This window comes from Rana temporaria, chromosome 2 (genome assembly GCF_905171775.1).
Source record: "Rana temporaria chromosome 2, aRanTem1.1, whole genome shotgun sequence".
NCBI lineage: Eukaryota > Metazoa > Chordata > Amphibia > Anura > Ranidae > Rana > Rana temporaria.
The window spans coordinates 465,504,606-465,519,358 of record NC_053490.1 but is presented as its reverse complement, the minus strand read 5'-3'; the positions used below and the strand labels follow the sequence as shown (position 1 = coordinate 465,519,358).

Here is a 14,753-nt window from a genome sequence, read left to right as displayed (position 1 = left end):
ACCATAAACAGGACCGCCCACTGAAAAGATGTATATATACAGTGGGCGGTCGTCAAGTGGTTAATGTAAATTTATTGGGTCCTAACCTGTTACTTCCCAACCTTCTAAAAAGAGCATAAACTATGCAGACTAAGAACTTACCCCTTCCATGTCTCCAGCTACACAGAACATGAAGACGTAATACACTACTTTTCTTTATACTGGCTTTTTAAAATAACAAATGCAATCATTGTTGTATTATAACACTTTTGATCATGATGTTATCTGTCTACCTCTTCACCAATCAGAGAACACCTTGTATTCATTGATCCAAATACGCTGTACAAGGCTGTTCCTGAATGGCTGAAATGCCATAGGACTGATTTGTTTTCTTTCTAGGCGCAGAAGGGAATTCTGGCCAGTCTTTGAGTGGCTGCACTCTATGGAGGAGCAACACAGCCAAACCTGGACAGTATTGTAAACCTGCGGAGAGGGTAGAGTTAGGTGCAATAGCAAATTAATATGAACTTGACTAGGGTCCCATACATACTATTAGATTTTCTGCAGATTTTTGTCTTCAGATTTACCAAAACCATACAGGTATAATATGAGGTCAAACCTTAATAGCTTCAATTTGTATGCAATCAGGCAGGCCCTTGCACTACATGCTTTTGGTAAATCTGAAGACAAAAATCTACAGAAAATCGAATAGTGTGTATGGGGCTTAACAAATTAAAGCCAAGTTCCATTTAACAATTTCTAATTCTAAGCAGTTACAGTAACACGTTTTCTTCTTTGGGGGGGTAAAGTTTTTACACAGGGCTTTTCTCAAACAATAGGTGCTGGAACTCAACCACAACCCCCCAAACCCCTCCCCCATACACACCCTCCAAATCACATCAAATAGTGGGTGTGGTCAGTCAAATTTCACGAACAGTAGGAGGGTCTTAAAGTGGCATTAATTACCAGGATTGCATTACATACAGAGTGCAGAGTTCAGGGGGGTTACAAACAGAGTGCAGAGCTGTCACTTGTAAACACAGAAACCGGACTTGTAAACTGTGTTTACAAGTGATTGTGGTGAGCAGCCCCCCCCCCCCCAAGGGTCTGAGCTAGAGGTGGTGGAACTGAGTTCCACCAAGTTCCGCCTGAAAAAAGCCCTGGTTTTACATAAATTAATAAAAGCTTGCTATTGCAAACGCCTCTGTCGGTGATAAATGGTTTGTCTCAACCCTCTAACTACCACTTTTCTGGACACGTTGGTCTGATAAAGGAAGTTGAAAAATATTCGACTTACTGGCCAAATTACCAGGTTAAAATACAGGAATAAAGGCCACAATAAAAGAAAACAAATGTTGCCACCACATCAATAAGCTGCAAAACATCTGGAAAGTATTCACAGTGCTTCACTTTTTCCATATTTTACTATGTTACAGCCTTATTCCAAAATGGATTAAATTCATTATTTTCCCCCAAATTTTACAAACAATACCCCCATAATAACAATGTGAATGAAGTTTGTGTGAAATCGTTGCAAACTTATTAAAAATAAAAAATGAAAAAAATCTGACGTACATAAGTATTCACAGCCTTTGGTCAATACTTTTGTTGAAGCACCGTTGGCAGCAATTTCAGCCTCAAGCCTTTTTGAGTATGATGCTACAAGTTTGGCACACCTATTTTTGGGCAGTTTCTACCATTCTTCTTTGCAGGACCTCTCAAGCTCCATCACGTTGGATAGGAATCATCGGTGCACAGCCATTTTCAGATCACTCCAGAGAGGTCTGGCCTCTGGCTGGGCCACTCAAGGACATTCACAGAGTTGTCCCGTAGTCACTCCTGTGTTATCTTGGCTGTGTGCTTAGGGTCTTTGTCTTGTTGGAAGATGAACCTTCGCCCCAGTCTGAGGTCCAGAGTGCTCTGGAGCAGGTTTTCATCAAGGATATCTCTGTACATTGCTGCATTCATCTTTCCCTTGATCCTGACTAGTCTCCAAGTTCCTGCCGTTAAAAAAAATCCCCACAGCATAATCCTGCCACCACCATGCTTCACTGTAGTGATAGTATTGGCCAGGTGATAAGCGGTGCCTGGTTTCCTCCAGACATGATGCTTGCCATTCAGGCCAAAGAGTTCAATCTTTGTTTCATCAGACCAGAGAATTTTGTTTCTCATGGTCCTAGAGTCTTTTCAGGTGCCTTATGACAAACTCCAGGCTAGCTTTCATGAGGAGTGGCTTTCGTCTGGCCACTCTACCATACGGGCCTGATGGAGTGACGCAGAGATGGTTGTTCTACTGGAAGGCTCTCCTCTTTCCACAGAGAAATGCTGGAGCTCTGTCAAAGTGGCCATTGGGTTTTTGGTCACCTCCCTAAATAAGGCCCTTCTCCCCCGGTCGCTCAGTTTGACCAGGCGGCTCGCTCTAGTTCTGGTGGTTCCAAACTTCTTCCATTTACGGATGATGGAGGCCACTGTGCTCATTGGGACCTTCAATGTTGCAGAAAATTTTCTGTACCTTTCCCCAGATCTGTGCCTCGATACAATCCTATCTCTGAGGTCTACAGACAATTCCTTGGACTTCATGGCTTGGTTTGTGCTCTGACATACACTGTTAACTGTAGGACCTTATATAGACAGGTGTTTGCCTTTCCAAGAACTGTGGACAGCTGAGAAAAGATTAAGGACCAGATTCGGGTACATTTGCGTATCTTTGTGCCGGCGTAGCGCATCTCATATGGGCTACGCCGACGTAACATTGAGAGGCAAGCTGAGTATTCACAAAGCACTTGCTCCCATATTTACGCCTGCACAACGTAAATAGGCCGGCGTAAGCCCGCCTTATTCAAAGTAGGCAGGTAGTGGGCGTGTTGTATTAAAAATGAATCGTGACCCCATGTAAATGCATGGCCGTACGAATGGCGCATGCGTGCGCATGCTCAGAATCACGTTGCATATACTCCCTAAGAAACGACGGCTCAATGCGTACAACGTGAACGTAACCTACACCCAGCCCTATTCACGTACGACTTACGCAAATGACGTAAAATCCGACGGGAGTTCCGACGTCCATACCCTACACGACTTAGACCATCAAATCATGGTGGGAAAATCTTCCAATTAGGACACTAGTTTTGGTGACCGGGGGCGTTCCAAGGCATTCCTGCATTTCCTGTTTTGGCTATGGGACAGGAAGTGAAGGTAAATCTCTCCAGTGAGACACAGATAGAACAAAAATCTAATAGGGGTTATAACCCTTCCCTGCTCTATCCAAAGTGAAAAAAAAGTTTTGTCTATAGTTCTACTTGAATATAATTCTAGCACTTTGAACTCTGAGAACATGGTACAAGCTGGGCTTCCCCACTATCTGCATCTGCTGTGATGTAGTAAAATACCCTAAGCATGCATTAGTCTGTACTTTAGGCCTTAGCAAGTACATTAGCTAATACTTAGAATATTAGGGTTTCTCAACCAAGGGTTTGTAGAAGCTGTTGGTGCAAGGGTTCCTTGAGCAATGAAGAGTTTCCAGCTCCCAGTAACCACTGATAACAATTATCTTTTTAGCTGCGTGTAAGGGGTGCAGTTTTCCCACTAGTCCTGTCTAGACTTTCCTTCTCCCATTGACCATTAATATGAGGGGTCCGTCTACAGATCACTAATGTACGGGACCACTACATCAACTACCAGTATAAGAAGACACTTTTCCACTACAATTTTCCCCGTTGGTGTTTCATTTCATGCTTCTTACTGAAACATTTATATCTAATGCCTTGTACACATGATCGGAATTTCCAATGGAAAAAGTCATACAGAATTTTTTCATCGGAAATTCCAACCGCGTGTGTGCCCCATCAGACTTTTTTCCGTCGGAATTTAGAAAGAGAACATGCTCTATTTTTTCGGAAATTCCGTCTGTAGGGAACTCCGAAGGAGAAAAAAACACTCATGCTCAGAATCAAGTCGACACATGCTCGGAAGCATTGAATTTAATTTTTATCGGCTCGTCGTAGTGTTGTACATCCCCGCATTCTTGACGGTCGGAATTTGGTGTGACAGTGTGTATGAAAGACAACTTGAACGTACTTCCGTCGGAAAAATCAGTCGGAGTTTATCCCGACGAAAAATCAGATCGTGTATACAAGGCATTAGAGTAGGGGAGTGTAAAAAACCTGACATGAAAGTTATTTCAAGGGTTCTTTTGTATTAAAAAAGTTGAGAAAGGCTGCTCTGAGCAATACAGGAACCCAAGAATCCATTGCAGATTCATCAGTGAACACTAATCCATGCAGATTAAAGGGGTTGTTAAGGTTTGTTTTTAGTTTTCTAAATAGGTTCCTTTAAGCTAGTGCATTGTTGGTTCACTTACCTTTTCCTTCAATTTCCCTTCTAAATGTTTTCTTTCTTTGTTTTCTTTGTCTGAATTTCTCACTTCCTGTTCCTCCTCAGTAAACTGTTCTGGCTGACTAACCCCCATGGATGATGGGGGCAAGTTTACTGAGGAGAAGCAGGAAGTGAGAAATTCAGACAAAGAAAAACAAATTTAGAAGGGAAATTGAAGGACAAGGTAAGTGAACCAACAATGCACTAGCTTAAAGAAACCTATTTAGAAAATAAAAAATGAACCTTTAAGCTAACGTTTATGTGTTTTGTTCTAAGTCCCAAGTTGGTGTTATAGGAAGTGATGCCAAACAAAGTTGTATGGTCATTTGATGAAAATGATGCAAAGCTTATGGATTGGAATTTGCAATACAGCAAAATATGAGCTCTTTTACACGCTACTACAGTTTTGATTACTATGCTGTTGAAACAAAATTTTAAATTTAAAAAATCTACCCACAACAATAATGTATAAAAAGTTGTACGTACCATTTTTTGAGCATTTTCATTAGTGATGTTAGTGTTGTATTCCCATTGTGCTAATGCAGATTGGTGATACACCTTTTCTCCAACAGCCTGAAACTCCTGTAAGAATGCACTGGCATCGCTGGTTACATCTTGAGTAGAAGACCCAAACAGAGCCAATGAGCAGAGAAGCCACAGAGGACCCCACATCTTCTTCCCTGAGCTGAGACTCCCCAAACTGACTGACGCTCCTTTCACTCAGTGCTGCTGAACATCAGTGTATGTTTCCAGCCTTTGTACCACACTGCCAAAGGTTTCCTACAGCTATTCAGGAAGTGTTTGTCTTGTTTGGATAAGATTCTTTATTATCATGATACTGTTCACTGTCCTCGTTATCACTGGTAGGAGGTAACGAAAGCAGATTTTTATATTTCACTAGGAAATCACCTAATAATAAAATCAAATGGTAGTACTGAAAGATTATCTTTCCTATGTTTACCATCAAATAGTTCAACTTGATAACAGTTAACTATTACAGTTTTTTTTTTCAATTTGTTTTTTGGCAAGTTTTTACGAAAAGTTGAATAAATTCTGTTTAAAGGTCTCTATGTGGTTTTCCCCATTACTGTTGTTATTTCTACTATACTGTTTTTTAACTCTTACTAAGACATACATACTTTTAAGCTTTCTTACTATGCACTTTTTTTTTAGAAGTCAGTTTCAGAAAAGTTTTAACTCTGAGAATGATTTCAGCAGTAAATAAGGGAGTGCAGTCGGAGCTCTGTCCTCATATAGCACAAGACTCTGGAAAATATACACCGAACCAAAGACCCAATTGTGTATGAGTATCACATTCCATGGTCACGTGAGTCCCCCTGTAACAGGGCCTCAATTTTTTATACTGGGCAAGTGAGCCAATTTCCTTGGGGGATGAGCAGGATTATGAAAAAAGCACAAATGTTTTATTATTGAGATGACATTTCAAGCAGCATTTTGTTTCTGGAAACCTTCATCAGCGTATTTGAAATGAGAACTAGTAAGGGCATTTAAACATGAATACATTACACTGAGCTACAACTTGGCATTTTCGTGCAGCAAAGAGAAAGGCATCATTATATAGTGTCTGCCATCTTCACACAGCTACATATAAAAATGCTAAAATGTCAGAAAGCATTGGCTCAGTGCCATGACATCACATGCCGTGGAACATCCTTTTTTGGGTGCCTTGGTGTCACTCACACATCTTTGCTTTGTGTGTAGAAGCCTAAAAGGGACATTTTCTCATGGAAGGACTCATTAATGCCTCCACTCTTCCCCCACAGAAATAATAGGAAAACGATTGGATTCAATAATTTGGATGTGCGCCATTGATAAAACCATTGGTGTCACTAAAGGTCAAGGACCTTTTCTATTTTCTTTTGTATGTTTAGTAAATCATCAATAGGTCTATTTTTACTAGACGTAATGTCAATCTGCAATCCCATCGCTCTAAATACTTGCTGATAAGGCTGGTTAGCTGCTGTCAGAGAGAAAAGCTGATTGGACAAATTAAAACTCCTGTCCAAATTACTACTTTCTCTCCTTTACTTGTCCCACCCCTCTCTGATTTTGTTCACAGACACTGAAGAAGCAAGAGTTGTTGCAAAACACGTACAGCATTCTGCACTAGTCTGCTATTTTGCTTGCATTAAAATGATTGTAAACAGTCAATTTCTTTAACCACTTCAATACCGGGCTTTAAAACCCACCTCCTTCCCGGGCCTATTCTGGCACTTCTTTCCTACATGTACAAATCCTCATTCTTTTGCTAGAAAATTACTCAGAACCCCCAAACATTATATATGTTTTTTTAGCAGACACCCTAGGGAATAAAATGGCGGTCATTACAACTTTTTATCTTGCACCGTATTTGCGCAATAATTTTTCAAACGGCTTTTTTTTGTAAAAAAAATGGTTTCATAAATTAAAAAATAACAAAACAGTAACGTTAGCCCAATTTTTTGGTAAAATATGAAAGATGATGTTACGCCGAGTAACTAGATACCTAACATGTCACGCTTTAAAATTGCGTACACTCATGGAATAGTGCCAAACTTCGTTACTTAAAAATCTCCATAGGCGACACTTTAAAATTTTTACAGGTTGCCAGTTTAGAGTTACAGAGAAGATCTAGTGCTAGAATTGTTGCACATGCTCTAACGCACGCGGCAACACCTCACATGTGTGGTTTGAACGACGTTTACATACGTGGGCGGGACTTACGTGTGCGTACGCTTCTGAGCGCGAGCTACCGGGGACAGGGGCATTTTAATTTTTTTATTATTATTTTTTATTTTTTATTTTACTTATTTCTTTATTTTTTACACTTTTTTTTTTCAATCGCTTTTATTCCTATTACAAGGAATGTAAACATCCCTTGTAATAGGAATGTGTGTGACAGGTCCTCTTTAAGGAGAGATGCGGGGTCAATAAGACCCCACATCTCTCCTGCAGGCTGGAAAGAATGAGATTGTGAAAAAAAATTCACAGATCTCATTCAAACTAGCCGCAATTGCGGTTTGTTTACTTACGGGGACCCGGGCGTGACGTCATCACATCGCGCCCGGGCCTCCGACGGTCATAGAGATGACTGGTGACCAGATGGTCACCAGTCTTCTCTATGGCAAACATTCGGCGGACGGCGATCATCTCTCCGGGCCCCCGGTGGGACGGGAGAGCCCGGAGAAGCACCGGATGGCGGCGGGAGGGGGGATGTCCCCTCCCGCCGCCTGTAAGAACGATCTAGCGGTGGAACCGCCGCTATGATCGTTCTTACGGTGCGCAGGATCGCCGCCGCTAAAAAATGATATCTCCATGATGCCTCTGGGTGCAGGCATCATTGAGATATCCCCCCGCAAAGCCCATCACGTCATATGACGTCCACCCAGGATAACAGGTCCCCGTTTTGGACGTCATATGACGGCGTGCGGGTGTCAGGTGATTAAAATGAAATTAACAAACATGTCATACTTAGCTGTTCTGTATGCAATGGTTTTGCACAGAGTAGCTCCACATCTCGGGTTCCCTGTCGGTGCTCCTGACTCCTCATCCCCACCAAGTGCCCCCATAGAAAGCTTGGAAATACAAAAAGAAGGGACCCAAATGGTGGCCCCCAGTCGGACTTTAGCAGCACAGTAAACAATAAAGATATAGAAAAATAATATTTATTAAGACATAGACACATACATGGTATAAAAAGAGACATGAGAAAAGGTTAAAAAACATATACATAGAAATACATAGTATATGATGTGAACCCAAGTGCGTCAACGCATTTCGTCGCTAAGCTTCATCAGGACACATTTGGGATTCGTTGGTTGGAAAAAAAGGAAAGCGGACTCACTATCTAAAAATAAACAGATATGTTTATAATTGGAATAACAACACACATTTTTTGGAAGCACTGTTCTGTCTGACATGTGTAGGCATAGAGACAGACATATATATATATACCTTGCAAGAGAGTCAGTCTTGATGAACATATAGTTAAAGCGGAGCTCCACCCTCCACCTCCACTCCCGCTGATCGGAAAACTATGATGAGGTCGCAAATTTCAAAATAAACCCTTTAAAATCAGAAATCCTAAATATACGTGTGAAGCTACAGGAGGAGAGAATTTTCAAACAGGACTTTTGTATGGAGGGACACCGAGTTAAAATACTTGGGAGTTAAAATAACATCCTCATTGGAGACCACTTATCAGCTGAACTTTATTCCTCTGTTGAATGTCATCAAAACCGACTTAAATAAAATAGCCTCTAGACAAAGGTCATGGATAGGTAGGATAAACTGTTTTAAAATGGTAATCCTTCCTAAAATATTATACAAGATGCAGATGTTGCAGATGTTACCAATCCCAATGCCAGATACATATTTTAAAATATTAAACACGCTATTGCGTAGGTTTATTTGGCAGAACAAAAAGCCCTGTATAAGTCTGGAGGTGTTAATGAGAGATAAGGCACAAGGTGGGTTGGGGCTACCAGATTTAAAAATGTATTACACTGCTATTCTTATGTCACGGGCAGGGCCGGACTTACCATTGGCCTTGACTGGGCTCAAGCCCAGGGGCCCCACCCAATAGGGGGCCCCCTTTAAAAAAAAAAAAAAAAAAAAATTTTTTTTTTTTTTTTTTTTTTTTAGGGGTCCGGAGGTCCCCAGGGCCCCGGACGGCAACCCCCCTTTTTTTTATTTATTTTTTGTAAAAAAATGTTTTTTTTATATATTTTTTATTTTTATATATATAATATATATATATATATATATATATATATATATATATATATATATATATATATATATATATATATATTATTATTATTATTATTAAAGGGCCCAGGGGTCTCCAGGGCCCCCGAATGGCAACCCACCTTTTTTATTTTTTTATAAAAAAAAATTCATTTTTTTTATATATATATATATATATATATATATATATATATATATATATATATATATATATATATATATATATATATATATATGTTTTTATTAAAGGGCTCAGAGGTCCCCAGGGCCCCATGTGGCAACCCCCCCTTTTTTATTTTTTTTATAAATGTTTATTTTTTTATTTTTGTTTATTTTTTTATTTTTTATTAAAAGGCCCAGAGGTTCCCAGGGGCCCAGAGGTCCCCAGGGCCCCCGGGTTTGGCAACCTCCCTTTTTTTATGTATTTTTTATAAATGTTTTTTTTTTATTATTAAAGGGCCCAGAGGTTTATTTTTTCTTTTTATTAAAAGGCCCAGAGGTCCCCAGGGCCCCGGATGGCTACATATATTTATATATATTTGTTTTCTTCTTTATTTCTTCTTTTTTTTGTAAAGGCCCCCCCGCTTCTCAAATTGCGGCAGCCCCCACGCTTCTCAATTTCAGGCGGCAGCACCCCCACCCCCCCTAGGTTCTCTGCTTCAGGGGGCCCATGCCTTAAGCTGTGCAAGGGGCCCCAAAATTCCTGATGGCGGCCCTGCGCATACCTCCCAACACGCACGGATTCTGTGGGACTTTCCCGCACAGACAGCTTCTTCCCGCAGTCCCGCAAAAGGGTTAATTTTCCCGCACTGCAAGAGGAAGAGGCAGCACGGAAGCAGGAGGAACCGGAGTGGTGTGTGGAGGACTGTGGCTGCTGAAGGGAAGAAAGCCGAGAGCCGGGCTAATGACAGTCTGTGGCCCCGGCTGTTGGCACAGGTGAGAGGCACTCCCCCCCTCAACAACTGCAAAATCCCCCCCCCCGCTCAACAACTTTAATGCGCTCCCCCCCGCTCAACAACTTCAATTCGCGCCCCCCCCCGCTCAACAACTTCGATCCCCCCCAATTCTCGGCTCCAGGGGGCCCCTTCAACACTCAAGCCCAGGGGCCCCCACCACCCTAAGTCCTGCCCTGGTCACGGGTGTTGGAATGGGTAAAAAATACTAAAGAAAAATCATGGGTTTGATTGGAAAGTCAGATTAGTAAGGTCACCCTAGGGAAAGTGATATGGATCCCAACACATAAAAGAGGATTAGACGAGCATGATCACACGTATAGCAATGGCAATGTGGGACATGGTGCACATAAGGGAAAATGGGAATTCGATTCCCCTTTGTTACCACTTTGTGACACAAATAATTTTGTTCCTGGGATAGAGAGCCTGTTCAGGAACAGGATCATGCAAAAAGACGCACAATTAAAAGATATCACAGTGGGTGGTAAAATATGCACTTTTCATGAATTGACTAATAAAAAATAGATAATGGCAGTAAATAGGTGGAGGTATGCACAGTTGAAACACTTTGTGGAGTCACTACCCCAACCGATTAGGTCTGAGGGCTGCCTGCTTCCATTAGAGAGGCTGTGCTTAGCTTCAGACGGAAGGAGAGGGATCTCGAAGATATACAGAATTTTGACTGGACTAAAGATATTGTGGCCCCCCCATTTATTAAAAAATGGATAGAAGAGATGGGAATAGGGCATAATAAAATAGATGTCGGTAAAATATTACGGTTGACACATGCTATATCACCGGATTGTAGTACGACAGAAATGAACTATAAAGCCCTGTACACACGATCGGTTTGTCTGATATAAACGGACCAATGGGCCATTGTGTGTGGGCCCCATTGGTTTGTTTTCCATGGGTGAAAAAAAATAGAACATGTTTTTAAAATGTTCCTATGGATAAAAAACTGATAGAAAAAAACGATCGTCTGTGTGGAACTCCATCGGAGAAAAGTCCACGCATGCTCAGAATCAAGTTGACGCATGCTCGGAAGCATTGAACTTCATTTTTCTCAGCACGTAGTAGTGTTTTACGTCACCAGTCAGTCAGATTTTTGACTGATGGTGTGTAGGCAAGACTGATGAAAGTCAGCTTCATCGGATATCCGACGAAAAAAATCCATCGGATTCGATTCCATCAGATATCCGATCGTGTGTACAGGGCATAAGTGTCTGTCACGCTGGTATATAATACCTGATAAATTACATCAGTACCAAGAGGACACCTCCAACTTATGTTGGAGGGGATGCGCAGAAACTTGAACGATGTTCCATATATGGTGGACATGTCCCAAAATAGATGCATTTTGGAAAGAAGTACTAATAACAATGGAAGAAATTACTGGCATTAAAATACCTGAGGTGCCATGGGTTTGTCTGTTCCACGGGGTTAGTATATCCATTAAACAGTATAAGAGAACATTGTTACCCCCATCTCCTAAACGCTGCAAAAAGTGTAATCCCTAGACAGTGGAAAGATACTGAGAGCCCTTCGATGAGGAGTTGGTTATGTAAAATCAACACAGGAAGATAATCGTAGCACACTGCAGACAGGAACTAAAGCTAACAACACGGTTGAACAGCACTGCAGGCCTGTAGTGCAACAGTTAATATAGACTTCCTGGGATGGCCTTGGTGGGGCCATACAGGAAGGAGAGGAGATAAGAAGGTAACCAGAACAGAGTCAGGCCTCTAATGGACAGATGGAGACAGGTAAGCTGCCAGACTATTGCATATCCATGACAGTACCTTCCTTATTACGAGGCCTCCCCCTTCCCCGCCTGGGTCTGGGTTTAGAGGGAAACTTCAGATGAAACTCCTTCAACAGATGAGGTGCAAAGACCTCTGATGCAGGAACCCAAGACCTCTCCTCAGGACCAAAGCCTTTCCAATGAACAAGGTACTAAGGAGCGCCTCTACAGAGTCGGGAATCCAGAACTTGACTGACCTTGAATTCCTGATTATCCTCAGAGAGGACGTAGGGAGAGGACGAGAAAACGTATTGAGGACTAAAGGCTTCAGAAGGGAAACATGGAAGGAGTTAGCGATTTTGAGGCTTTTGTGAATCTGAAGTTTGAAACAAACTGGATTCAGTTTAGACGTTATAGTATATGGACCAATGAATCTTGGAGCAAACTTCAGAGAAGGAACTCGGAGCTTGATGTTCCTGGTGGAGAGCCAGACTTTGTCCCCTGGCATAAGAGAAGGCGGTTTACGCCTGCGGCGGTCAGCAAAGCCTTTGAATTTGTCGGCAGCTGCCCAGAGGGAATCATGAACGTCACTCCAGATGGAATTGAAGGACTCCTGAGCAGAAGCCAAAGCTGGCATATCCGGAGAACAGGTCATGGGAAGCGGAAGTTGAGGATGTCTTCCATAAACTGAGAAAAAGGGTGTTCTCTGCGAACTGGTATTTACATGATTGTTATGAGAAAATTCCACCCACGGAAGTAGAGAGGACCAATCGTCATGATGAGCGGAGACTAAGGTACGAAGAAAAACCTCTAACTCCTGATTAACCCTCTCCGTCTGCCCATTGGATTGAGGATGGTAAGAAGAGGAAAAATCCAAGGCAATATTGAGGGATTTGCAAAAGGCTCTCCAGAAGCGAGACGTAAATTGAACACCCCTGTCGGAAACAATATGAGAAGGAACCCCATGGAGGCGGAAAATTTCTCGAACAAAAATGGGGACCAAGGCAGGAGCAGAAGGAAGACCAGGAAGGGGAACAAAATGAGCCATCTTGGAGAACCGATCGACTACCACCCAAATGACCGTATTACCGTCAGACAGTGGAAGATCGGTGATAAAATCCATGGCAATATGAGCCATGGGCTCCTTGGGAATGGGCAAGAGCATGAGGAGACCAGCAGGAGCTTGTGTGGAGGATTTAGACTGAGCACGGACATGACAAGCCTCGACATAGTCTTTGACCTCCGAGCGGAGTTTAGGCCACCAATAGTGACGACTAATGAGTAAGAAGGACCGGAGGAAACCAGCGTGGCCCGCCACCTTGGAATCATGTCCCCAACAAAGAATCTTAGCTCTTAGCTTAGTGGGGACAAAGGTCTTACCAGGAGGAATTTTAGAGTTCAGGGTGGTAGAATAGGCAACAATGCATGAAGTTGGAATGATCGGCTTAGGTTCAAGAGTGGGCTCCTCGTCCAAGGTGTCAAAGGACCTAGAGAGCGCATCAGCCCGACCATTGCAGGAACCAGGTTTGTACGTAATCGTGAAATTAAAACGGGAAAAGAAGAGACTCCACCTGGCCTGTCTGGGATTCAGACGTTTAGCATTCTGTAAGTACTGTAGATTCTTGTGATCGGTGTAGATCGTTATGGAGTGAGGGGAACCCTCCAAAAGATGATGCCACTCCTCTAGCACCAATTTGATTGCGAGGAGTTCCCGGTCGCCGATGGCATCATTTCTCTCTGCCTGGGAATTTTTTTTGCAGAAGAACGCACATGGTTGACATGTCTTCTTAAAGAGTTGAAGGAGCACCGCTCCCACCCCCACTGAAGAAGCGTCCACTTCAATAAAGAATGCCTCCCCAGGATTTGGTCTCCTCAAGAGAGGTCCAGAGACAAAGGTCTGTTTCAGATCGTGAAATGCAGAGACAGCTTCGGGGGGCCAGTCTTTGGCATTAGCACCCTTCTTGGTCAAAGCGATAATAGGCGCGGCAATGGAAGAGTAATTCCTGATGAACTGCCTATAATAATTTGTGAAGCCAAGAAAGCGCTGTGTAGCCTTGAGGCTAGCAGGAAGAGGCCAGTTGGTAATGGCTAAGACCTTCCCAGGATCCATACGAAGACTCAAGCTTGAGACAAAGCATCCTAGAAACAGGACCTCAGAACATTCAAAGGAACATTTCTCCAGCTTGGCATAGAGATGTTTGTCTCTAAGGCGCTGCAGTACAGTGCGGACGTTTCTGTGGACACGCAGATTTTCCTAAAAGATAAGAATGTCATGCAGATATATGACAACAAACTGGTACAGCAGGTCCCTGAAGATTTCATTGACAAAGTTTTGAAACACGGCTGGGGCATTACACAACCCAAAAGGCATGACAAGGTATTCGTAATGGCCGTCTCGAGTGTTAAAGGCAGTTTTCCATTCGTCACCTTCCTGTATTCGAATGAGGTTGTACGCCCCTCTGAGATCCAACTTAGTGAAAATGGAGGCACCCCTCAACCTATCGAATAGCTCAGATATTAAGGGTAAGGGGTAAAGATTTTTAATAGTAACAGCGTTTAGGCCTCGATAATCAATGCAGGGTCTCAAGGTACCATCCTTCTTGGCAACAAAAAAGAACCCTGCTCCTGCAGGCGATGATGATTTCCGGATGGAACCTCTCTCAAGATTTTCTGTGACATACTCAGACATGGCCTGGGTCTCCGGGATGGACAAAGGGTATGTACGACCCATGGGCAGAGTTGCTCCAGGAACAAGGTCAATGGCACAGTCAAAGGACCTGTGGGGAGGAAGCACCTCAGCCGATTTCTTACAGAACACATCCGGGTAATCTGAACCTCTGATGAAGTCACGTGACGTAACGCGTAAAGGTTAGACGTGACCGGAAGTGACGCGATACCCTGACCGTCCACCGGAAGTGCCGCTGTTTGGCGTTTTTACCCGTTTTCTTGATGTT

General features: G+C 42.7%; 1 protein-coding gene across 1 annotated transcript in view; it reads right to left on the bottom strand.

The window, feature by feature from the left end:
- ACE2 (angiotensin converting enzyme 2) overlaps window positions 1-5,163 on the bottom strand; it is an 86,950-nt gene extending 81,787 nt beyond the window's left edge. Inside the window, exon 1 of the mRNA XM_040338663.1 lies at window positions 4,840-5,163. Within this exon, the coding sequence (XP_040194597.1) occupies window positions 4,840-5,025 (186 nt within the window). The 5' untranslated portion in view covers window positions 5,026-5,163. The remainder of the gene's footprint in view (window positions 1-4,839) is intronic.
- Between the last annotated feature and the right edge of the window lie 9,590 nt (window positions 5,164-14,753).